Below are 25,665 nucleotides of genomic sequence, written 5' to 3' on the forward strand. Positions count from 1 at the left end.
AGAGTGGCCGTGCCAGCAACTTGAGGGTTGCAGGTTCGATTCCCGCTTCCGCCATCCTAGTCACTGCCGTTGTGTCCTTGGGCAAGACACTTTACCCACATGCTCCCAGTGCCACCCACACCGGTTTAAATGTAACTTAGATATTGGGTTTCACCATGTAAAGCGCTTTGAGTCACTAGAGAAAAGCGCTATATAAATATAATTCACTACAAAATTCACTTCACATGTCAACCAGCACGTTTTTGGATGAGAAAATTGTGATATTAAGTCGGCTCTTACTTTTGCGGAGTAAGCGTCCTCCTGCAGCAGCTGTCATCTTGGCACCTCCATTGGCTTAATTCTCTCAGAGACATTGGCGGTCACCGCACCACTCCGACTTTCAGGTGTGACTTTATAATCTCACTAAAACACTTTTAACACAATAAGCAGATAAGGGATTTTCCAGAATTATCTTAGTAAATGTGTCTAATAACATCTGAATCACTCCCACTGCACTCGCCTTTTTTTCTTTTTCTAGTGCTTCACTCTAACTTTCCTCATCCACAAATCGTTCATCCTCGCTCAAATTAATGAGGAAATTGTCGCTTTCTCGGTCAGAATCGCTCTTGCTGCTGGTGTCTATGATTGTAATCAATGTGCAGATGTGAGGAGCCCTCACACCGGTGACGTCACGCGCTTTTTTATTAGCGACCAAAAGTTGCAAACTTTATCGTGGATGTTCTCTACTAAATCCTTTCAGCAAAAATATGGCAATATCGCGAAATGATCAAGTATGACACATAGAATGGACCTGCTATCCCCGTTTAATAAGAAAATCTCATTTCAGTAGGCCTTTAAGGATAAGAGTTGTTTGATAATATATACGTAATTATTCTAAGAGTCAGGCCATTTTGTTGCGATAAATGTTGTCGGTGAATCAAATGTGGATGGAGGATACTTTTTTTAATTTGTCACTGCCCTGCCACCCTCTCAGGGGGTTGAAGGTCAAAAGTCAGTTAGTGTTTAGGAAGTTGTCGCCGTGGTGCTCGTCCAAACAATCTTCATCTTCTTCATCATCATCCGGCTGATAAGATGATGAAGATGACAATCTCAAAGGAGGGGGCTAGTTATTTATACAGGGGGTGTCAGTGTGTGTGTGTGTGTGTGTGTATCTTCCTCGCTATTGGTTTCAAAGCTAATCCGCTTCTATAAAGAGGAGCTGCAGCGTTCCTGTTTGCTGCTAAAGCTTGAACGCGCTCACCGACGTCGCCACGCTCGCCCGACACGACCACATCAACAGGTCAGTACATCATCTTTTTAAAAACTTTTTTATCTTCTACTCACACTTGATATCATGTCTACTGATCATATTTGATGTCATACTCGCTTCCTACTTGTCCATCGTGACATCCTTTAACCAGCTGGGCTTTTTTGTTTTTTTTCCTATGACATCGTCATTAGTCCGGTTGTCATGGCGACGTGCAGCAGCAGGACCAGCGAGCCCGGTCGGAAACGCGAAAAGTTTTTTTTAAAGCGCGGCGGCGAGTTTTGAGGGTGAAAAGTCGCGTCCAAGATGGCTTCCAAATGGCAGATGCCAGAGACGAGCCCCGCGACAGATGTCCCTCAGCATCATGTCCTCACGTCCTAAAATACACCCGGACGCCCTCCCCCCCACCTCTCACTCACCCATGACAGCCGTTTGTTCCCCAGCCAGCGTCTTTTCTCTCCTCTTCCCCTCCATCGCCGTCCTGTTGGCGACAGCTGTGACCCCCCCGAAATAGACGCGGCGTCCGTCCAGCCAATAACTTCGAATGTTACCCCAAAAAATAACCTTCAAAATGTCTGAGGTTATTTTATTTGAAAAGTTAAGCCTACACAGAAAAGTGTCAAAAAATTAGCTGCTATACTGCTAATATTTAGCACACAGGCTAGCAATGTTTGCTAGTAGTTTAAGGTAACAATTAGCTGTGTCAAAATATATATATACATTTTTTAATAAACTAAATGTATTTTTAATTATTTTGTTTGAAAAGTAGCTGTGTACATTTGAAAAAGCTAAGAAAGGAAAAGTGTAGAAACATGAGCTTCTTGCCTGCTGCTAATATTAGGCACACAGGCTAGTAATGTTAGCTAGCAGTTTTAAAGCCTACAATTATCTTTTTGTGTTAAAATGAAGCCTTTAATGTCCTTTAAGTAATTTTTTTTAGAAAAGTTGCCAATTTTTTGTAAAGGAAACACCAAAAAGTGTAAACTTCTTGCTAGCTGCTAATATTAGGCACACAGGCTAGCAATGTTAGCTAGCCATTTTAAAGCCTACAATTATCTCTTTGCGTTAAAACGAAGGCATTAATGTCCTTTAAGTTATTTTTTTTAGAAAAGTTGCCAATTTTTTTATAAAGGTAACACAAAAAAGTGTTAACTTCTTGCTAGCTGGTAATATTAGGCACAAAGGATAGCAATGTTAAATAGCGGTTTTAAAGCCTACAATTATCTCTTTGTGTTAAAATGAAGCCTTTAATGTCCTTTAAGTTATTTTTTAGAAAAGTTGCCAATCTTTTATAAAGGTAACACAAAAAAGTGTAAACTTCTTGCTAGCTGCTAATATTAAGCACACAAGCTAGTAATGATAGCTAGCAGTTTTAAGGTCACACGTAGGAAGGCTGTTTTTATAAACCAAATGTTTTTTATACACTATTTTATTTGAATATTAGCCGTGTCCATTTTATAAAGCTAACGCATGAAAAAAGTAGTTGCTAATATTTTGCACACAGGCTAGTGATTTTAAGGTCACAATTAGCTCCTTTTTGTCAAAGTTAAGGTTGTTTGTTAATATTACAAATACTTTATTATTTACACATGCTTTGTTTTTGATACAAGTACTTTGTTATTTTTCCAAATACTTTGTTTTTAAAAACTAAATGCCTTTTTAAAAATGTTTTATTTGGAAAGTAGCCGAGTCCGTTTTTATAAAGCTAACACAGAAAAGTGTTGAACATGAGCTTCTCACTAGCTGCTAATATTAGTCATGCAGGTTAGCGACGTTAGCTAGTAGTTTTAAGGTCACTCGAAGCTCTTCTTGTGAAAATAAACGCTTGTTTCATTAATTAAATGACTTTTAAGTTATTTAGTTTTGAAAAATAGCCGTGTCCAGTTCATAAGGCAAACACAAAAAAAGTGTAGAGAATTAGCTTCTTGCTAGCTGCTAATATTATACACACAAGCTAGTAATGTTTGATAGTAGTTTTAAGGTTCCTATTTGCTCTTTATGTTTATGAACTAAATGTAGTTTTAAGTCCTTTTATTTACTTTTTAAAGCTAACACAAAAAAGCGTATAAGACAAGCTTCTTGCTAGTTGCTAATTTTTAGCACACAGGCTAGCGATGTAAGTTTGCAGTTTAAAGTGAAACATCTGATAGGTCGTCTTGATCGTTTTCTATCTTCTAAAAATACTGGCCATGAAATCTACCGGCTCACAAAGTGGTCTTGGCGTCCTGATATAACCCAACACCCTGCAATAAGTCGCTGTGAGGCTTTAGATTTGAACTATTCACTTGAGGAGCTAAAAGTAGCGTTCCAAATGGAGACACGTCTTCAATGGCTACGCTATGCTACGAGATAAGTGCTAACATTTCATGTCAGAACATGACATCTGATATGAACTTTAAGAAGACTTAGCGTGTTTTAGCACTGTCACGTACAAATGTTCTTTTCTTGTCTGTTTCTTCACAGATAACGTCCACCTCAAGCCGCCATCATGGCCACTGAGTGAGTTGTTGTTACCAAATACTTCATTATTGTCACAAATATGTTATTGTTTTCAAATACTTTATTATTAGAACAATTGTATTATTTCAAATACTTTATTATTGTTGCAAGTTCTTTATCATTGTTACAAATATGTTGTTGTTATCAAAAAATACTTTATTATTGTTACAAACATTTTGTTGTCTTTACAAATACTTTGTTATTATTACAAATACTTTATTATTGTTACAAATATGTCATTATTTCAAATACTTTATTATTGTTAGACATATGTTATTATAAATACTTTATTATTACAAATCCTTTTTGTTACAAATATTTTGTTGTTACAAATACTGTGTTAATATAACAAATAAGTGGTTCCTATCACAAATACTTTATTATTGTTTGAAATATTTTGTTGTTATTACAAATACTTGATTATTGTTATAACTATTTTATTATTACAAATACTTGATTATTAACAAATACTTTGTCATTAATACAAATATGTTGTCATTTTTACAAATACTTTGTTGTTATTTACAGATATTTGTCATTAATATAAATATGTTGATATTATTACAAATAGTGTGTGAATGTGAGTGTGAATGTTGTCTGTCTATCTGTGTTGGCCCTGTGATGAGGTGGCGACTTGTCCAGGGTGTACCCTGCCTTCCGCCCGATTGTAGCTGAGATAGGCGCCAGCGCCCCCCGCAACCCCGAAAGGGAATAAGCGGTAGAAAATGGATGGATGGATATTATTACAAATAGTTTGTTATTATTTATAAATACTTTGTCATTAATACAAATATGTTATTAATAAAATAATTTGTTATTATTTACAAATACTTTGTCATCGATACAAATACTTTTTTATTGTTACAAATACTTTATTACTACAAACACTTTGTTTTTTTACAAATACTTTTTTATCTATACAAATATGTTTTATTATTAAAAATAATTTATTATTTACAAATACTTTGTTATAAATACAAATAATTTGTTATTACAAATACATTATTATTTACAAATACTTTGTTATTACTACAAATATTTTGTTGCTATTACAAATACTTTATTATTTACATATACTTTGTTATTATTAAAAACACTTTATTAATTACCAATATTTTATTAATACAATACTTTAGTATTTACAAATATTGTATTATTTACAAATACTTTATTATGTATAAATACTTTATTATAAAAAATATTTGTTGTTATTACAAATACTTTGTTTTTAGTACAAATACTTTGTTATTAGTACAAATACTTTGTTTTGTAAAACAAATACTTTGTTATTAGACAAACACTTTTTTTAATGCTAATGCTTTTTTGTTACAAATTATTAGTTTTTAATACAAATTCTTTATTATTACAAATACTAGAAATAATTTGTTGATATTAAAAATACTTTTTTATTTACAAATACATTGTTTTTATGGACTAAATGTCTTTTTAAGGTATTTTATTTGGAAAGTAGCCGTGTCCGTTTTTTAAAGCTAACACAGAAAAGTGAGCTTCTCACTAGCTGCTAATATTAAGCATGTAGGCTAGCTACGTTAGTAGTTTTAAGGTCACTCATAGCTCTTTTCGTCAAAATAAAGGCTTGTTTTGTCAACTAAATGTCCTTTAAGCCTTTTAGTTTGAAAAGTAGCCGTGTCCAGTTCATAAAGCCAACAGAAAAAAAGTGTAGAGAATCAGCTTCTTGCTAGCTGCTAATATTAAGCACACAAGCTAGTAATGTTTGCTGGTAGTTTTAAGGTTACAATTATCTCTTTGTGTTGATAAACTAAATGTAATTTTAAGTAATTTTATTTAAAAAGTAGCTGTGTTCATTTTATAAAGCTAACACAGAAAAGCGTAGAAAATAAGCTTCTTGCTAGTTGCTAATATTTAGCACACAGGCTAGCGTTGTTAGTTTGCAGTTTAAAGTGAAACATCTGATAGGTCGTTTTGATCTTTTTCTATCTTCTAAAAATACTGGCCATGAAATCTACCGGCTCACAAAGTGGTCTTGGCATCCTGATATAACCCAACACCCTGAAATAAGTCGCTGTGAGGCTTTAGATATGACTTATTCACTTAGAAATACTTTATTGTAACACATATTTGTTATTATGGCAAATACTTAGTTTTCAACACAAATACTTTGTTATTAAGACAAATACTTTGTTATTAAGACAAATACTTTGTTTTTTAATGCTAATACTTTGTTATTACAAATGATTACTTTTTAATACAAATACTTTGTTATTGTTACAAACGATTTTTTATTATTGCAAATACTTAGTTTTTGATACAATTACTTTATTATTACAGATTTTTATTATTTAAAAATACTTTATTATAACAAATACTTTGTTATTACAAATCATTTGTTAATACTTGGTTATTACAAATACATTATTAATACAAATACTTTGTTATTATTACAAATACTTTATTATTATAAACACTTTATTATTACTAATACTTTATTATTAAAATAAATACATAATTATTACAAATACTTAGTTTTTAAAACAAATACTTCATTACAAATACTTTGTTACTACAAATATTGTGTTATTAATACAAATACTTAATTATTACCAATACTTAGTTTTTAATACAGATACTTCATTACAAATACTTTATTTTTACAAATACTTTGTTATTACAAATATTGTGTTATGATAGAAATACTTAATTATTAAAAATACTTGGTTTTTAAAACAAATACTTCATTACAAATACTTTGTTACTACAAATAATTTGTTATTAATACAAATACTTAATTATTACCAATACTTAGTTTTTAATACAGATACTTTATTACAAATACTTTATTATTACAAATACTTTGTTATTACAAATATTGTGTTATTAATAAAAATACTTCATTATTAAAAATACTTAGTTTTTAATAAAACACTTTATTACAAATACTTTGTTATTACAAATATTTTGTTATTACAAATACTTATTTATTATAAATACTTAGTTTTTAATACAAATAATTTATTACAAATACTTTATTTTAACAAATTCTTTACTACAAATATTTTGTTATTAATACAAATACTTAAATATTCCAATTACTTGCTTTTTATTAAAAATACTTTATTAAAAATACTTTTGTTAGGGTTACAAATACTTTATTACTACAACTACTTTGTTATTACAAATTCTTTGTTATTAATACAAACACTTAATTATTACAAATTCTTAGTTTTCAATACAAACACTTTATTATTACTATTACTTTATCACAAAAACTTTGTCATTAATACCATCCATCCATCCATTTCCTACCGCTTATTCCCTTTTGGGGTGTCATTAATACCAATACTTAATTCTTTCAAATACTATTGTTATTATTACGAATACTCTATTAATACAAATATTGAATTATTACAAATACTTGGTTTTTAATACAAAGTATTTATTACCAATAATTTTGGTTATTATTATAGATATTTTGTTATTAATACAAATACCTAATTACTGCAAATGCTTGGTTTTTAATACAAATACTTGTGTTTAGGAAGCGACTGTCGGCCAGACGCAAGCACACTCTGAAGGTAAGCGTGACCAAGCTGACCACCAAAAGGGACAGAATTAAATAAATCAATACATCTTTCAATAATTACTTAATTAACTCATTCAAAAATGTAATACGATAAACTTGTCAAATGTAAATTAATATTTTTTTTAGTTTTTGATATATATTTTAAATATTGATTAAATAAATTATTCAATTGATTTCCAAGTTCTGAAGCATTCATTGAATGGGGATTCCTGTTTGCCCCGCCTACTAAATGTGATTGGACTAGATTGACGTTAGCCCCGCCCACTGATGTCAGCATGCTAACAAGGGAACAGGTAACCTACCTCAAAGATGGTGCCAAGTAACAAAACCATGAATATTAGGTTAAAGCGTACATATATAGCTTTAATGCTACTATAAAACGTTAGCATGTTAATTTTAGCATGCTAGCTTTTTTTTTAGCTAATTTTGCATTTATACCCCCCCAGATGTATATCATTTGGTATGTGACATATGTTGACTGTTAGAATTTCAACAATAGCGTACCAGCTTGTTAACATTAACATGCTAGCTTTTTTAGGTAATTTTGCATGTATACACGCCTCAGAGTTTTAGTTTGGTAGGTGACACATGCTAACTTTTAGCATGCTAGCTAACATATTTAACTTAAATGCTAGTATAAACTGTAGGGATGTTAACGTTAGCATACTAACCTTTTTCGTAAATTTCGCATGAATACGCCTTAGAGTTATTTAATTTGGTTTTTGACATGTTAACTGTTAGCATGCCAATTTTAGCATGCTAGCATTTTACATGTATTCACCTCAGTTTTAATTTTGTACGTGACACATGCTAACTCTTAACGTGTTAATGTTAGCATGCTACCAAGAGAACATATTTACCTGAAATGCTCGTATAAAACGCTATTGTGCTAGCCTTTTTTGTTAATTTTGCTTGTTGTTATTTAATTTGGTATAAAATGTTAGCGTGTTAACTGTTAGCATGCTAACAGGAAAACAGATAACATACTTTTAATATGGCGCCAAGTAACAAAAATCCCTGATTATTGGGTTAAAACGTACATACAGTATGTAGCTAACATTTACAATAGAATAGAATAGAAAGTACTTTATTGATCCCTGGGGGAAATTCAGCACCACAGTTCGCTCACAATAGACAATAAACATTAAGGTATTTTACATGTGAATAACATAAATACAGTCTATTATACAGCATTATTCACAGTGAATAACATAAATACAGTCTATTGTACAGCATTATTCACATGTGAATAACATAAATACAGTCTATTATACAGTGTTATTCACATGTGAATAACATAATACAGTCTACTATCAGTCTATTTACATGTGAATGCTATAAATACAGTCTATTATCAGTGTATTTACATGTGAATAACATAAATCCAGTCTATTATACAGCATTATTCACTTGTGAATAACATAAATACAGTCTATTATACAGGATTATTCACATGTGACAGTCTATTATACAGCATTATTCACATGTGAATAATATAAATACTGTCTTTTATACCGCATTATTCATATGTGAATAATATAAATACAGTCTATTCTAGAGCATTATTCACATGTAAATAACATAAACAGTCTATTATACAGCATTATTCACATGTGAATAACAAACAGTCTATTATAAGCATTATTCACTTGTGAATAACATAAACACAGTCTATTATACAGCATTATTCACAAGTGAATAACATAAATACAGTCTATTATACAGCATTATTCACATGTGAATAACATAAATACAGTCCACTATCAGTCTTTTTACATGTGAATAATATAAATACAGTCTATTATCAGTCTATGTACAAGTGAATAACAATAATACAGTCTTTTATACAGCACTATTTACATGTGAATTACATAAATACCGTCTATTTATATGTGAATAACATAAATCCAGTCTATTATCAGTGTATTCACATGTGAATAACATAAATACAGCCTTTTATACAGCATTTTTCACATGTGAATAACATAAATACCGTCTATTTACATGTAAATAACATAAATCCAGTCTATTATCAGTTTATTCACATGTGAATAACATAAATACAGCCTTTTATACAGCATTATTCACATGTGAATAACATAAATACAGTCTACTATCAGTCTATTTACATGTGAATAATAAAAATACAGTGTATTATCAGTCTATGTACATGTGAATAACATAAATACAGTCTATAATACAGCACTATTTACATGTGACTAACGTAAATAATGTCTATTATCAGTGTATTTACATGGGAATAACATAAATACAGTCTATTATCAGTCTGTTCACATGTGAAACACATAAATACAGTCTATTATACAGCATTATTCACATGTGAATAACATAAATACAGTCTATTATACAGCATTATTCAAATGTGAATAACATAAACACAGCCTTTTATACAGCATTATTCACATGTGAATAACATAAATACAGTCTATTATACAGCATTGTTCACATGTGAATAACATAAATACAGTCTATTATACAGTATTATTCACATGTGAATAATATAAATACAGTCCATCACACAGCATTATTCACATGTGAATAACATAAATACAGTCTGTTATCAGTCTACGTACATGCGAAAAACATAAATACAGTCTACTATCAGTCTACGTACATGTGAAAAACATAAATACAGTCTACTATCAGTCTATTCACATGTAAATAACATAAATACAGTCTACTATCAGTCTATTTAGATGTGAATAATATAAATACAGTCTATTATCAGTCTATTTACATGTGAATAACATAAATACAGTCTATTATATAGCACTATTTACATGTGAATAACATTAATACAGTCTATTATCAGTTTATTTACATGTGAATAACATAAATACAGTCTATTATACAGCACTATTCACATGTGAATAACATAAATACAATCTATTATCAGTCTTTTTACATGTGAATGACATCAATACAGTCTATTATCAGTCTATTTACATGTGAATAACATCAATACAGTCTATTATCAGTCTATTTACATGTGAATAACATCAATACAATCTATTATCAGTCTAAATACATGTGAATAACATCAATACAGTCTATTATCAGTCTATTTACATGTGAATAACATCAATACAGTCTATTATCAGTCTATTTACATGTGAATAACATCAATACAGTCTATTATCAGTCTATTTACATGTGAATAACATCAATACAATCTATTATCAGTCTAAATACATGTGAATAACATAAATGCAGTCTATTATACAGCATTATTCACGTGTGAATAACATAAATACAATCTATTATCAGTCTAATAACATGTGAATAACATAAATGCAGTCTATTATACCGCATTATTCACATGTGAATAACATCAATACAGTCTATTATCAGTTTATTTACATGCACACGTAGGAACAGTTAGCGTACTCTCCAATATGTGACTGACCTGTTGGCGTTGTGCCCTCAGAGCTGCATGCTGGTGGTCGCCAACAACCTGCTGGAGGCCGAGGCCTCGGAGAAGGTGGGCGAGCGGGAGAGGTTCCTGGCGGACAAGTGTCCCCCGCTGGAGCTGCCCTACAACGGCGACGAGCTGAGGGTGAGAACACGCCACGCTTAAGAAAGTTCCGCCGGCCTCACCGTGACCCGTCCCCTCAGGACCTGTGCCAGAAGCTCCATGAGCAGATCGATCTGAGCGAGGAGGAGCGCTACAGTCTGGAGTTCAAACTCAACATGGTGCTGAGCGAGGTGCGGGACCTCAACATCAAGATCGTGGACATGAGGGGCAAATTCAAGCGCCCTCGCCTGAAGAAGGTGCGCATGTCTGCGGATGCCATGCTGAAAGCTCTGCTGGGCTCCAAGCACACGGTCAACATGGACCTGAGGGCCAACCTCAAGCAGGTCAAGAAGGAGGTCAAAGAGGAGGTGAGAAGCCAAGAAACCGGATCAGAACCGGGTGGACTTTGTGGACTTACTCACGCGCGTCTTTGTGTTCGCAGGACAAGCAGCTGCGCGACGTGGGCGACTGGCGTAAGAACATCGAGGACAAGTCGGACAGGAAGAAGATGTTTGACAGTTAAATACCTCCCCAGGTGTCCGAACACCAGAGTTTTAGCACTACCAACCTAGCCAGGGAATCTTCTACAGTAAGTCCAAGAATAGTCTTTAGCTTCTTAGCCACCATGCTAAAGTGCTAAAACTCTTCTGTTTGAGACACGGTACTTTTTGTCTCCACGCTAATGTACATTTTTGTCCAACCTGTGCATTCATGACGAATAAACACAACTGACATGCTCTTTGTTCTTCTTGTTTCTCATTTCTCATCCTCACTTCTTCTCCATGCTGACTAACTCTCCCGTTAGCATCGCCGCTAACACACACGCTAAACCCGATTTCAAAGCTTTGACAGAAAGAAGCAAATTGTGCCCATTAATACAGCAATAATCATTTAGCTCTTTAACGGATGCTAACATGTTAGCATGCTAACAGGTTAGTGTGCGACCTGTTAGCATGCTAACTTTTTGCCGCCGCTGTCATGCCAAATTTCTTCCCCCCTACAGAAACCTGCATCCCCCCCCCATTTACTTCCAGGGTCATGATTAATACAGACGTTTTTTTAACGCTATATTATAAAAATAAATGTTTTTTTAATTTTTTTACTTTTTCACGTTTCCTCTTACGTCATCACATAGCTTGTGTTTGTAAATTGTTTAAAAAAAAAAATTTTTTTTTTTGGTAATATAGCGTTAACAAAACGTCTGTATTTTTATAATATAGCGTTTTATTTTCATAATATAGCGTTAACAAAACATCTGTATTAATCATGACCCCGGAAGTAAATGGGGGGGAAGGGGGAAGAAATTTGGCGTGACAGCGTACACCTCATCGGCATTGTCACACCAAATTTCTTCCCCCCTACAGACGTTTTGTTAACGCTATATTATAAAAAAAATAAATTAATTAAAACAACAATTTACAAACACAAGCTATGGGATGACGTAAGAGGAAACGTGACCCCGGAAGTAAATGTGTCATCCCGTAGCTTGTGTTTGAAAAAAAAAAAAAAAAGTTTATTTTTGGCGTATACTACTTCATGATTAATACAGACGTTTTTTTAACGCTATATTATAAAAATAAAAATCATTTTTATTTTTTCAAACACAAGCTATGGGATGACACATTTACTTCCGGGGTCACGTTTCCACTTATGTCATCCCATAGCTTGTGTTTGTAAAGTGTTTTTAAAATTTTTTTTTTTTTTTAAATAATTTAGCGTTAACAAAACGTCTGTATTAATCATGACCCCGGAAGTAAATGGGGGGGAAGGTTTTTGTAGGGGGGAAGAAATTTGGCGTGACACTGCCGATGAGGTGTACGCTGTCACGCCAAATTTCTTCTCCCTTCCCCACCATTTACTTCCGGGGTCATGATTAGTTCAGACGTTTTGTTAATGCTATATTATAAAAAATACAAAAAAAAAAATGTTTTTTTAATTTTTCAAATACAAGCTATGGGATGACACATTTACTTCCGGGGTCACGTTTCCTCTTACGTCATCCCATAGCTTGTGTTTGTAAATTGTTTTTTTAATTTATTTTTTATAATATAGCGTTAACAAAACGTCTGTATTAATCATGACCCAGGAAGTAAATGGGGGGGAAGGGGGAATACGTTTTCTTAACGCTATATTATAAAAAATAAAAAATAAATAAAAATGTTTTTTTGAATTTTAGAAACACAAACTATGGGATGACGTTTCCAGGGTAACGTTTCCTCTTACGTCATCCCATAGCTTGTGTTTGTAAATTGTTTTTTTAATTTATTTTTTATAATATAGCGTTAACAAAACGTCTGTATTAATCATGACCCAGGAAGTAAATGGGGTGGAAGGGGGAATACGTTTTCTTAACGCTATATTATAAAAAATAAAAAATAAATAAAAATGTTTTTTTGAATTTTAGAAACACAAACTATGGGATGACGTTTCCAGGGTCACGTTTCCTCTTACGTCATCCCATAGCTTGTGTTTGTAAATTGTTTTTTTAATTAATTAATTTATTTTTTTAATAATATAGCGTTATATTTTCATAATTTAGCGTTAACAAAACATCTGAATTAATCATGACCCTGGAAGTAAATGGGGAGGAATGTTTTTGTAGGGAGGGAAGAAATTTGGCGTGACAGCATTGTCACGCCAAATTTCTTCCCCCCCGGAAGAAATTTGGCGTAACAGCCCCTCTAATGCTTGAAAGACCCCAATGAGGGTGGAAGGACCTTAAAGCAGCCCACACAGCTGCCTGTTTTAAATGCATTATTAATGGTTGATTGTCATTTGTGAATGTGGAAAAAATATTAGCATTCCCGCATGCTAACCTTTCAAGCTATTTTTGCTTCGCTAATTTTGCAGCTTAAGAGTCATATAACTTGGTATTGTCATGCCCTCATTGGGGTCCTTCAGGCATTGGAGGGGCTTTCACGCCAATTTCCTTCCGGGGGGGAAGGTTTTTGTAGGGGGGAAGAAATTTGGCGTGACAGCATCTAACTTATTACCATGCAAATGTTTTTAGCAAATTTGACGGCGGTACACGTTAAAGTCATAACTTGGGACTTGACATATGCTAACTGTTATTATGCTATCATTAACACGTTGGCATGGTAACATTAGCATGTTAGCATGCAATTTTTTTGTATTCATTATTGCCGCTGTACACCTCAGATTCAATAACATGGTATTGTTAGCATGCTAATGTTTTTAGCAAATATGACCGCGGTAAACCTTAAAGTCATTACTTGGTGCTTGACATATGCTAACTGGTATTATGCTAACATTAGCATGTTAGCATGACAACATTAGCATGTTAGCATGCAACCTGTTAGCATGCTAACTTTTTGCCGTCGTACACCTCAGCGGCATCTAATTTATTACAATGCAAATTTTTTTAGCAAATTTGACGGCGGTACACCTTAAAGTCATAACTCGGTGCTTGACATATACTAACATTAACATGTAGGCATGGTAACATCAGCATGTTAGCATGCCATTTTTTAAAATCCATTATTTCCGCCGTACAACTCAGTCATATTACTTGGTATTTCGCTTATGCTAACATTAGCATGATGATATTAACATGCTAAAAATTTTAGCCAATGTTGCCGCCGTACACTTCATATTCATATAGCTCGGTATTGTAAGCATGCTAATGTTTTTAGAAAATCTGACTGCGGTATACCTTAGAGTCATAACTTCCTGCTTGATTTATGCTATCTGGTATTATGCTAACATTACCATGTTAACATGATAACATTAGCATGTTAGCATGCTAACTTTTTGCCGACGTATACCTCAACGGCATCTAACTTATTATTATGCAAATGTTTTTAGCAAATTTGACCGCGGTACACCTTAAAGTCATAATTTGGTGCTCGACATATTCTATCTGTTATTATGCTAACATTAACATGTTGGCATGCTAACATGCTATTATTGCCGCCGTACACCGCAGTCATATAACTTGGTACTTCACATGTGCTAACACTAGCATGTTAGCATGATGACATTAACATGCTAATCGTTTTAGCCAATATTGCCGCCGTACACCTCAGCTTCATATAACGCGGTATTGTTAGCATGCTAATGTTTTTAGCAAATTTGACCGCGGTACACCTTAGTCATAACTTGGTGCTTGACATATGCTAACTGGTATTATGCTAATATTAACATGTGAGAATGACAACATTAGAAAGTTGGCATGCAACCTTTTAGCATGCTAACTTTTTGCCATCTTACACCTCAGCGGCATCCAATTTATTACGATGCGAATGTTTTTAGCAAATTTGACGGCGATAAAAGTCATAACTTGGCGCTTGACATATGCTAACTGTTATTATGCTATCATTAACATGTGGGCATGGTAACATTAGCATGTTAGCATGCAATTTTTTTTAATTCATTATTGCCGCCGTACACCTCAGATTCATGTAACATGGTATTGTTAGCATGCTAATGTTTTTAGCAAATTTGACCGCGGTATACCTTAGTCATAACTTGGTGCTTGACTTATGCTATCTGGTATAATGCTAACATTACTATGTTAGCATGGTAACATTAGCATGTTAGCATGCTAACTTTTTGCCGACGTACACCTCAATGGTATCTAACTTATTATTATGCAAATGTTTTTAGCAAATTTGACTACGGTACACCTTAAAGTCATAATTTGGTGCTCGACATATGCCATCTGTTATTATGCTAACATTAACATGTTGGCATGCTAGCATGCCATTATTGCCGCCGTACACCTCAGTCATATAACTTGGTACTTCACATGTGCTAACATTAGCATGTTAGCATGATGACATTAACATGCTAATCGTTTTAGCTAATGTTGCCGCCGTACACATCAGATTCAAATAATTTGGTATTGTTAGCATGCTAATGGTTTTAGCAAATTTGACCGCGGTATACCTTAGTCATAACTTGGTGCTTGACATATGCTAACTGTATGCTAACATTAAAATGTATCATGCTAACTTATTAGCCACATTTATTGCTGGTCAGCTCAGATTTATATAACATGGTGCTTGACATACGCTAACTGTATGCTAACATTAAAATGTTAGAATGCTAACTTTTTTAGCAACATTTACCGCCGTAATCCTCAGATTTATATAACTTGGTACTTGACATATGCTAACGGTATGCTTACATTAAAATGTTAGCATGCTAACTTTTTTAGCCACATTTACTGCCGTAAACCTCAGATTATATAACTTGGTACTTGACATATGCTAACTGTATGCTAACATTAAAATGTATCATGCTAACTTATTAGCCTTATTTACTGCCGGTCATCTTAGATTTATACAACCTGGTGCTTGACATATGCTTACTGTATGCTAACATTAAAATGTTAGCATGCTAACTTTTTTAGGCACATTTACTGTCGTAAACTTCAGATTTATATAACTTGGTGTTTGACATATGCTAACTGTATGCTAACATTAAAATGTATCATGCTAACTTTTTTTTGCCACATTTACTGCCACTCACCTCAGATTTATATAACTTGGTGCTTGACATATGCTAACTGTATGCGAACATTAAAATGTATCATGTTAACTTATTAGCCTTATTTACTGCCAGTCAGCTCTGATTTATATAACCTGGTGCTTGACATACGCTAACTGTACGCTAACATATGCTAACTATATGCTAACATTAAAATTTTAGCAGTTAGCGTATGTCAAGCACCAGGTTATACAAATCTGAGCTGACCGGCAGTAAATAAGGCTAATAATGTTAGCATGCTAACATAAAGATATTAGCATGCTAACTTTTTTTTGCCACATTTACTGCCGGTCAACTCAGATTTTTATAACTTGGTGTTTGACACATGCTAACTGTATGGTTAGCATGCTAACTTTTTTAGCCGCATTTACTCCTAGTCACCTCAGATTTATAATAACTTGGTGCTTGATATACGCTAACTGTATGCTACATGCTAACTTTTTTAGCCACATTTTCTGCCGTCAACCTCAGAGTCACATGACTAGTGAACTGCGGGCTTTGGTCAAGTCTTGAAAGGGTTGGATCTTTTAAAGACTATAATTCATACTAAATGCTAACAGCTAACTTAGCAAAATAAAGTTGTTTTGAAGGTGATGTCAACGGTGGTGAGGAGGTAAGCTACTAAGTGAATGATCAATATTATAACAAAAGTATACAAAAGTATTTATTGACTGTCATCTTTGCAGGCAGTGTTAGCATGTGACTTAAAAGAACCAATCAGCGGGTGAGTCTGTTTGTTTCCTCACTTTTTTCATTACTGGGGCTTTTATTTTGGAGGCTCCACATTCTAACATGTGGTGTTTTTTTTTTTTTAACAATTTCAACAGCTAACCGCACTTCCTTAGACAGCCACTAGAGGCTCCTCCGTGTCGAAAAGTGTCAACAACACCCGAGTCCGCCGTTTCCCCTGCTAACAGCGCCGTTAGCACCTAGCATGCTAGCTCCAGACTTCCGTTCCTTTTTTGACAACATGGTCCTCGTTAAAATAACAGAGCGTGTGTCAAACCGTTAGCCGCCTGCCCGTCAGCTTTCTAATAACCAACGGGACCGAAATATCGCGTACCGGAATGTTCCGTGCCAGAGCAGCAAGAAGAAGCAATTAAGAAACGTCATGCATTCCTTCCCTGTTTTCTGGCTCAAGTGTTCAAGTCGGAACGCCAGCCGTCCCAGACGGGTATTTATAGCCGGCGGCAATGTGAGCTGGCGCTAACTGTCCCAGGTGTTTATATCAAGACGTTGTCAAGCTCCTTTGCAGCCCACCACGTTGCCAGAAGTACCGTATTGCTTACAAAGTCACACATTCTCATTCTTCATCACGCAAACATTTGGCAACCGATGTTTTTGTTTCAACTGTTATTGTTTGTTGCTAGCAGTGATAATCTCGCTCAAAATACATTTGTTAAAGGCTTCTGGTACGATAATGTGTCATTTCCCATCTGGCAACGCTGACAATGAACGCTGCTAACGGTGTTAAAAATGTGGCCCGCTAAGGCTAACATGCTAACGTGCTATTTTGAGCAATAATCTTGCTCAAAATAGGATTGTTTTAGGCTTCTGGTACAATAATGTGTCATTTCGCATCTGGCAACGCCCACAACTAACATTGTTGGCGGTGTTAGCGGTCGAGCTAACAATGCAATTTTGAACGATAATCTCGCTCAAAATACATTTGTTAAAGGCTTCTGGTACAATAATGTGTCATTTCCCATCTGGCAACGCTGACAATGAACGCTGCTAGTGGTGTTAAAAAGGTGGCCCGCTAAGGCTAACATGCTAACGTGCTATTTTGAGCAATAATCTTGCTCAAAATAGGATTGTTTTAGGCTTCAGGTACAATAATGTGTCATTTCCCATCTGGCAACGCCCACAACTAACGTCGCTAGCTAGCAGTGTCTGCGTGAGGTGTTCAAAACGTGGCTCGCTCAAGCTAACGTGATTTTGAGCAATTATCTCGCTTAAAATACAATCGTTTTAGGCTTCTGGTACGATAATGTGTCATTTCCCATCTGGCAACGCTGACAACTAACGTCGCTAGCTAGCAATGTTAGCGTGAGGTGTTCAAAACGTGGCTCGCTCAAGCTAACATTAGATTTTGAGCAAATATCTCGCTCAAAATACAATCATTTTAGGCTTCTAGTACGATAATGTGTCATTTCCCATCTGGCAACGCCCACAACTAACGTCGCTAGCTAGTAGTGTTAGCGTGAGGTGTTCAAAACGTGGCTCGCTCAAGCTAACATGTGATTTTGAGCAATTATCTCGCTCAAAATACAATCATTTTAGGCTTCTAGTACGATAATGTGTCATTTCCCATCTGGCAACGCTGACAACTAACGTCGCTAGCTAGGAATGTTAGCGTGAGGTGTTCAAAACGTGGCTCGCTCAAGCTAACATTAGATTTTGAGCAATTATCTCGCTCAAAATACAATCATTTTAGGCTTCTAGTACGATAATGTGTCATTTCCTATCTGGCAACGCCCACAACTAACGTCGCTAGCTAGTAGTGTTAGCGTGAGGTGTTCAAAACGTGGCTCGCTCAAGCTAACATGTGATTTTGAGCAATTATCTCGCTCAAAACACAATCATTTTTCTAGTACAATAATGTGTCATTTCCCATCTGGCAACGCCGACAACTAACGTTGTTAGCGGTGTTAGCGTCAGGTTTTAAAAAGGTGGCCCGCTCAAGCTAACATGCTATTTTGAACGATAATCGCGCCCAAAAAACGATTGTTTTAGTATTCTGGTACGATAATGGGTCATTTCCCATTTGGCAACGTCGACAACTAATGTTGTTAGCGGTGTTAGCGTCAGGTGTTAAAAATGTGGCCCGCTCAAGCTAACATGCTATTTTGAGCGATAATTTTGCTCAAAATACAATTGTTTTAGGTTTCTGGTAGATAATGTGTCCTTTCCCATCTGGCCACGCCAACAACGAATGTCGCTAGCAGTGTTAGCGTCGGGTGTTAAAAAGGTGGCCCGCTCAAGCTAACATGCTATTTTGAGCAATAATCCCGCTCAAAATAAAAATTGTAAAACTATTTTAAACTTCTGGTACGATAATGTGTCATTTCCCATCTGGCAACGTTGTCAACTAATGTTGTTAGCGGTGTTAAAAAGGTGGCCTGCTCAGGCTAACATGCTAACATACTATTTTGAGCGATAATCTTGCTCCAAATAGGATCAAATATTACATTTTGACACTTTGGGGGGAAAAGATTGCATATTTTATGTTTTTGCCATGAAACAGTGTTTTATTTGACAAAAAGGGCATAAAACATTAAAAGAAAACAAGAAAAAATACTTTTAATTGATGGATGTATCTGATGTGGATGTAGACATTCAAAAAATATATATAAATAATATGTGACTTATTCTTAACCCTTTATGAGTGGGACCCTTTTGGTTCTCCAAGGTCTTAAGTGTAATTGAAACAAAAAACGGTAATTTTTCAAAAAATAATAATAAATTAAAATCAATGTAGTCATGAATTATTGACATATTTAAAGCTACAATTACTTCACATTAAATATAAAATTTTGACACTTTTTGGAGAAAAATATTGCATATTTTGTGTTTTTTGCCATAAAACTGTGTTTTAATGGACAAAAAGGGCATATATCATTAAAACAAAAAACAAGAAAAAATACTTTTAATTGATGGATGTATCTGATGTGGATGTAGAGATTCAAATAAAAAATATGTATAATATATGACTTATTCTTAACACTTTATGAGTGGGTCCCTTTTGGGTCCCCAAAATTTTAAGTGTAATTTAAAAAACAAAACAAAACAAAAAAACTGTCTTTGTTAAAAAAAAAAAAAAAAAGAATTAAAGTCAATGTAGTCATGAATTATTGACACATTCAAGGCTACAATTATTTCACATCAAATATTACCTTTTGACACTTTGGGGAAAAATATTGCATATTTTGTGTTTTTGCCATAAAATTAATCAAAAATGTCATAAAACAAGAAAAAAGACTTTTAATTGATGGATATATCTGAAGGGGATGTAGAGATTCAAATAAAATAAAATAAAAACATAAAATATGACTTATTCTTAACACTTTATGAGTGGACCCTTTTGGGTCCCCAAGATCGTAAGTGTAATTAAAAACTGTCACCACAAAAAAAAAAATAATGAATTAAAATTAATGTAGTTATGAATTATTGACATATTCAAAGCTTCAATTACTTCACATCAAATATTACATTTTGACAATTTGGGGGGAAAAGATTGCATATTTTATGTTTTTGCCATGAAACAGTGTTTTATTTGACAAAAAGGGCATAAAACATTAAAAGAAAAAAAGAAAAAATATATTTAATTGATGGATGTATCTGATGTGGATGTAGAGATTTAAAAAAATATATATATAATATATGACTTATTCTTAACACTTTATGAGTTGGATCCTTTTGGGTCCCCAAGGTCTTAAGTGTACTTGAAACAAAAAACTGTCATTTTTCAAAAAATAATAATGAATTAAAATCAATGTAGTCATGAATTATTGACATATTTAAGGCTACAATTACTTCACATCAAATATTAAATTTTGACACTTTTTGGGGGGAAAATATTGCATATTTTGTGTTTTTTTTGCCATAAAACTGTGTTTTAATGGACAAAAAGGGCATAAATCATTAAAACAAAAACCAAGAAAAAATAATTTTAATTGATGAATGTATCTGATGTGGATGTAGGGATTCAAATAAAAAATATGTATAATATATGACTTATTCTTTACACTTTATGAGTGGGTCCCTTTTGGGTCCCCAAAATTTTAAGTGTAATTTAAAAAAAACAAAACAAAAAAAAACTGTTTAAAAAATAATAATGAATTATAATCAATGTAGTCATGAATTATTGACACATTCAAGGCTACAATTATATCACATCAAATATTACATTTAGATTTTGGGGAAAAATATTGTATATTTTGTGTTTTTGCCATAAAACAGTGTTTTATTCATCAAAAAGGTCGTAAAACAAGAAAAAATACTTTTAATTGATGGATATATGTGGAGGGGATGTAGAGATTCAAGTAAAGTTAAAAAAAACCCCATCATATATGACTTATTCTTAACACTTTATGACCGGGACCCATTTGGGTCCCCAAGATCTTAAGTGTAATTTAAAAAACAAAACAAAACTGTCTTTGCTCAAAAAATAATAATGATTTAAAATCATTGTAGTCATGAATTATTGACACATTCAATGCTACAATTACTTCACATCAAATATTATATTTTGACACATTAGGGGAAAAGATTGCATATTTTGTGTTTTTGCCATAAAACGGTGTTTTATTTAACAAAAATGTCATAAAACAAGAAAAAAATAGTTTTAATTGATGGATATATCTGAAGTGGATGTAGAGATTCAAATAAAATAAAATAAAAACATAAAATATGACTTATTCTTAACACTTTATGAATGGGACCCTTTTGGGTCCCCAAGATCTTAAGTGTAATTAAAAACTCATCACTATAAAAAAAAACAATAATGAATTAAAATGAATGTAGTCATGAATTATTGACATATTTAAAGCTTCAATTACTTCACATCAAATATTACATTTTGACAATTTGGGGGGAAAAGATTGCATATTTTATGTTTTTGCCATGAAACAGTGTTTTATTTGACAAAAAGGGCATACAACATTAAAAGAAAACAAGAAAAAATATATTTAATTGATGGATGTATCTGATGTGAATGTAGAGATTCAAATAAAAAGTATATATAATATATTTACACTAATATATGACTTATTCTTAACACTTTATGAGTGGGGCCCTTTTGGGTCCCGAAGGGCTTAAGTGTAATTGAAACAGAAAACTGTCATTTTTCAAAAAATAAGAATGAATTAAAATCAATGTAGTCATGAATTATTGACATATTTAAGGCTAAAATTGCTTCACATCAAATATTTCATTTTGACACATTGTGGGAATAAATTTTTTGGCATATTTTGTGTTTTTGCCATAAAACAGTGTTTTAATGGACAAAAAGGGCATAAATCATAAAAACAAAAACCAAGAAAAAATAATTTTAATTGATGGATGTATCTGATGTGGATTTAGAGATTCAAATAAAAAATATGTATAATATATGACTTATTCGTAACACTTTATGAGTGGGTCCCTTTTGGGTCCCCAAAATTTTAAGTGTAATTTAAAAAACAAAACAAACAAAAAAACTGTCTTTGTTAAAAAAATAATAATGAATTAAAATCTATGTATTCATGAATTATTGACACATTCAAGGCTACAATTATTCCACATCAAATATTACATTTTGACACTTTGGGGAAAAATATTGCATATTTTGTGTTTTTGCCATAAAACAGTGTTTTAATGGACAAAAAGGGCATAAATCATAAAAACAAAAACCAAGAAAAAATAATTTTAATTGATGGATGTATCTGATGTGGATTTAGAGATTCAAATAAAAAATATGTATAATATATGACTTATTCGTAACACTTTATGAGTGGGTCCCTTTTGGGTCCCCAAAATTTTAAGTGTAATTTAAAAAACTAAACAAACAAAAAAACTGTCTTTGTTAAAAAAATAATAATGAATTAAAATCAATGTATTCATGAATTATTGACACATTCAAGGCTACAATTATTCCACATCAAATATTACATTTTGACACTTTGGGGAAAAATATTGCATATTTTGTGTTTTTGCCATAAAACAGTGTTTTATTAAATGAAAAGGTCATAATACAAGAAAAAACACTTTTAATTGATGGATTATCTGAAGTGGATGTAGTGATTCAAGTAAAAAAACAAAAAACATGATATATGACTTATTCTTAACAATTTATGAGTGGGACCCTTTTGGGTCCCCGAGATCTTTAGTGCAATTAAAAACTGTCATCACTCAAAAAACAACAATGAATTAAAATCAATGTAGTTATGAATTATTGACATATTCAAAGCTTCAATTACTTCACATCAAATATTACATTTTGACAATTTGGGGGGAAAAGATTGCATATTTTGTGTTTTTGCCATTAAACAGTGTTTTATTTGACAAAAAGGGCATAAAACATTAAAAGAAAACATAATTTTAATTGATGGATGTATCTGATGTGGATGTAGAGACTCAAATAAAAAATATGTATAATATATAACTTATTTTTAACACTCCATAAGTGGGTCCCTTTTGGGTACCCAAAATTTTAAGTGTAATTTAAAAAAAAACAAAAAACAACTGTCTTTGTTAAAAAAATTAACAAGGAATTAAAACCAATGTAGTCCTGAATTATTGACACATTCAAGGCTACAATTACTTCACATCAGATGTTACATTTAGACACTTTGGGGGAAAAGATTGCATATTTTGTGTTTTTGTCATAAAACAGTGTTTTATTCATCAAAAAGGTCATAAAACAAGAAAAAATACTTTTAATTGATGGATATATCTTAAGGAGATGTAGAGATTCAAGTAAAGTAAAAAAAAACCCATCATATAGGACTTATTCTTAACACTTTATGAGCGGGACCCTTTTGGGTCCCCAAGATCTTAAGTGTAATTTAAAAAAACAAAACAAAACTGTTTTGCTCAAAAAATAATAATGATTTAAAATCATTGTAGTCATGAATTATTGACACATTCAAGGCTAAAACTACTTCACATCAAATATTATATTTTGACACATTTGGGGAAAAGATTGCATATTTTGTGTTTTTGCCATAAAACAGTGTTTTGTATGACAAAAAGGTCATAAAACAAGAAAAAATAATTTTAATTGATGGATATATCTGAAGTGGATGTAGAGATTCAAATAAAATAAAATAAACATAAAGTATGACTTATTCTTAACACTTTATGAGTGGGACCCTTTGGGGTCCCTGAGATCTTAAGTGTAATTAAAAAACAAACAAACAAAAAAAAAAAAACTGTCTTTGCTCAAAAAAATATATGACTGTATATGAATGTAGTCATGAATTACTGACATATTAAAGGCTGCAATTACTTCACATCAAATATTTCATGTTGACACTTTTTGAAGGTAAAACATTGCATTTTTGTGTTTTTACCTTAAAACAGTGTTTTATTGGACAAAAAGGTCATAAAACATAAGAAATAAAATGTAACTTTGCATTAAATAGATGTACTACTACTAGTGGTACGCCAAATAACCACTTGAGTAAATATTCAAACACAGTGTTACTGTTCAAACTGTGCTACAATGGCCATACATATGAATGATACTTGTTAAATACAATCCAGGCCTTGTTTTTAATTAACACTTAGTTCCTACTGCCCTACCGTGTTTTTAATGTTGCATATAATGCTAATACTTGGTGACGAACTATTTGTATTCCCGTTTAGGACAGGACAGACTTTATTTCTACCACCGCGGGGAACTCAAGTAAAAAATAAACAGACATAAAAGAACGGAAATGACACAAAAGACATTTGAATAGCTCAGAGCTTCAGCGGCGCCATTTCCACATACAGCTATAAAAGTACAACACAACCAAAAATCAAAATCAGAGCAATAAATACCCCTTGTCGCTCTCGCTCGCGTTACTGCGGGAACAGGCGAACCAGTCGAGTCTTTTTGAAAATTTTTTTGACTTTGAATTGTTGTTATTTGTTTGTTTGTACCCACTTTTCTGGTTAAGCGTTCTGTTATGTAAAGTAAGTTCAAGCGTACGCACACCAGCTAGGATACAATACCGTATAGTTTATTATTATTATTATTATTATGTCTTTTTTATTTCTAGTTTTATTTGTACTTTGCACATACGTGCGTGCATTTTATTCTCCCTCATTATTTGTGTATTTTTTCTGTATTGCTGAAATTCAAAAATAGTGACGTCACTGCCAAAGCATTGGGAATATGGCGCCACCTTGTGTAGGGTTTACGATGCGATGATAACAACTTCAATACAATTACAGTCGATGTTTTAGAATGAAGAAAGTAATATTTAGCGAAAATCCTAACTTAAAACGTTTACATGTTAACATTAGCATGGTAACAGGGGAACAGCTTGCATACTTCTAAGATGGCACCAGGTAACAAAATCCATGATTATTAAGTTAAAAAGTGCAATATTAGCTAAAATGCTAACATTAGCATGGTACCAAAGGAATAGCCAGCATACTTCTAAGATGGTGCCAGGTAACGCAATCCATGATTACTAGGTTAAAAAGTACAATATTAGCTAAATTGCTAACATGATACCTTGCATGCTAACATTAGCATAGTAACAAAGGAACAGCTAGCATACTTCTAAGATGGTGCCAAGTAACAAAATCCATGATTACTGGGTTGAAAATGACAATATT

At 32.9% G+C, this 25,665-nt stretch overlaps 1 protein-coding gene across 1 annotated transcript; it reads left to right on the forward strand.

Moving 5' to 3' along the window:
* The first annotated feature begins 1,156 nt into the window (after positions 1 to 1,156).
* On the forward strand, positions 1,157 to 11,579 carry LOC133549199 (troponin I, fast skeletal muscle-like). The gene is made up of 6 exons (XM_061894391.1): positions 1,157 to 1,279; positions 3,710 to 3,745; positions 7,263 to 7,299; positions 10,756 to 10,884; positions 10,944 to 11,210; positions 11,285 to 11,579. The coding sequence occupies exons 2-6, from the start codon at positions 3,735 to 3,737 to the stop codon at positions 11,363 to 11,365; spliced, it is 525 nt and encodes a 174-aa protein (XP_061750375.1). The 5' UTR covers positions 1,157 to 1,279; positions 3,710 to 3,734; the 3' UTR covers positions 11,366 to 11,579.
* The last annotated feature ends 14,086 nt before the right edge of the window (positions 11,580 to 25,665 follow it).

The sequence above is a fragment of the Nerophis ophidion genome, linkage group LG03 (genome assembly GCF_033978795.1).
Source record: "Nerophis ophidion isolate RoL-2023_Sa linkage group LG03, RoL_Noph_v1.0, whole genome shotgun sequence".
NCBI classification, from domain to species: domain Eukaryota; kingdom Metazoa; phylum Chordata; class Actinopteri; order Syngnathiformes; family Syngnathidae; genus Nerophis; species Nerophis ophidion.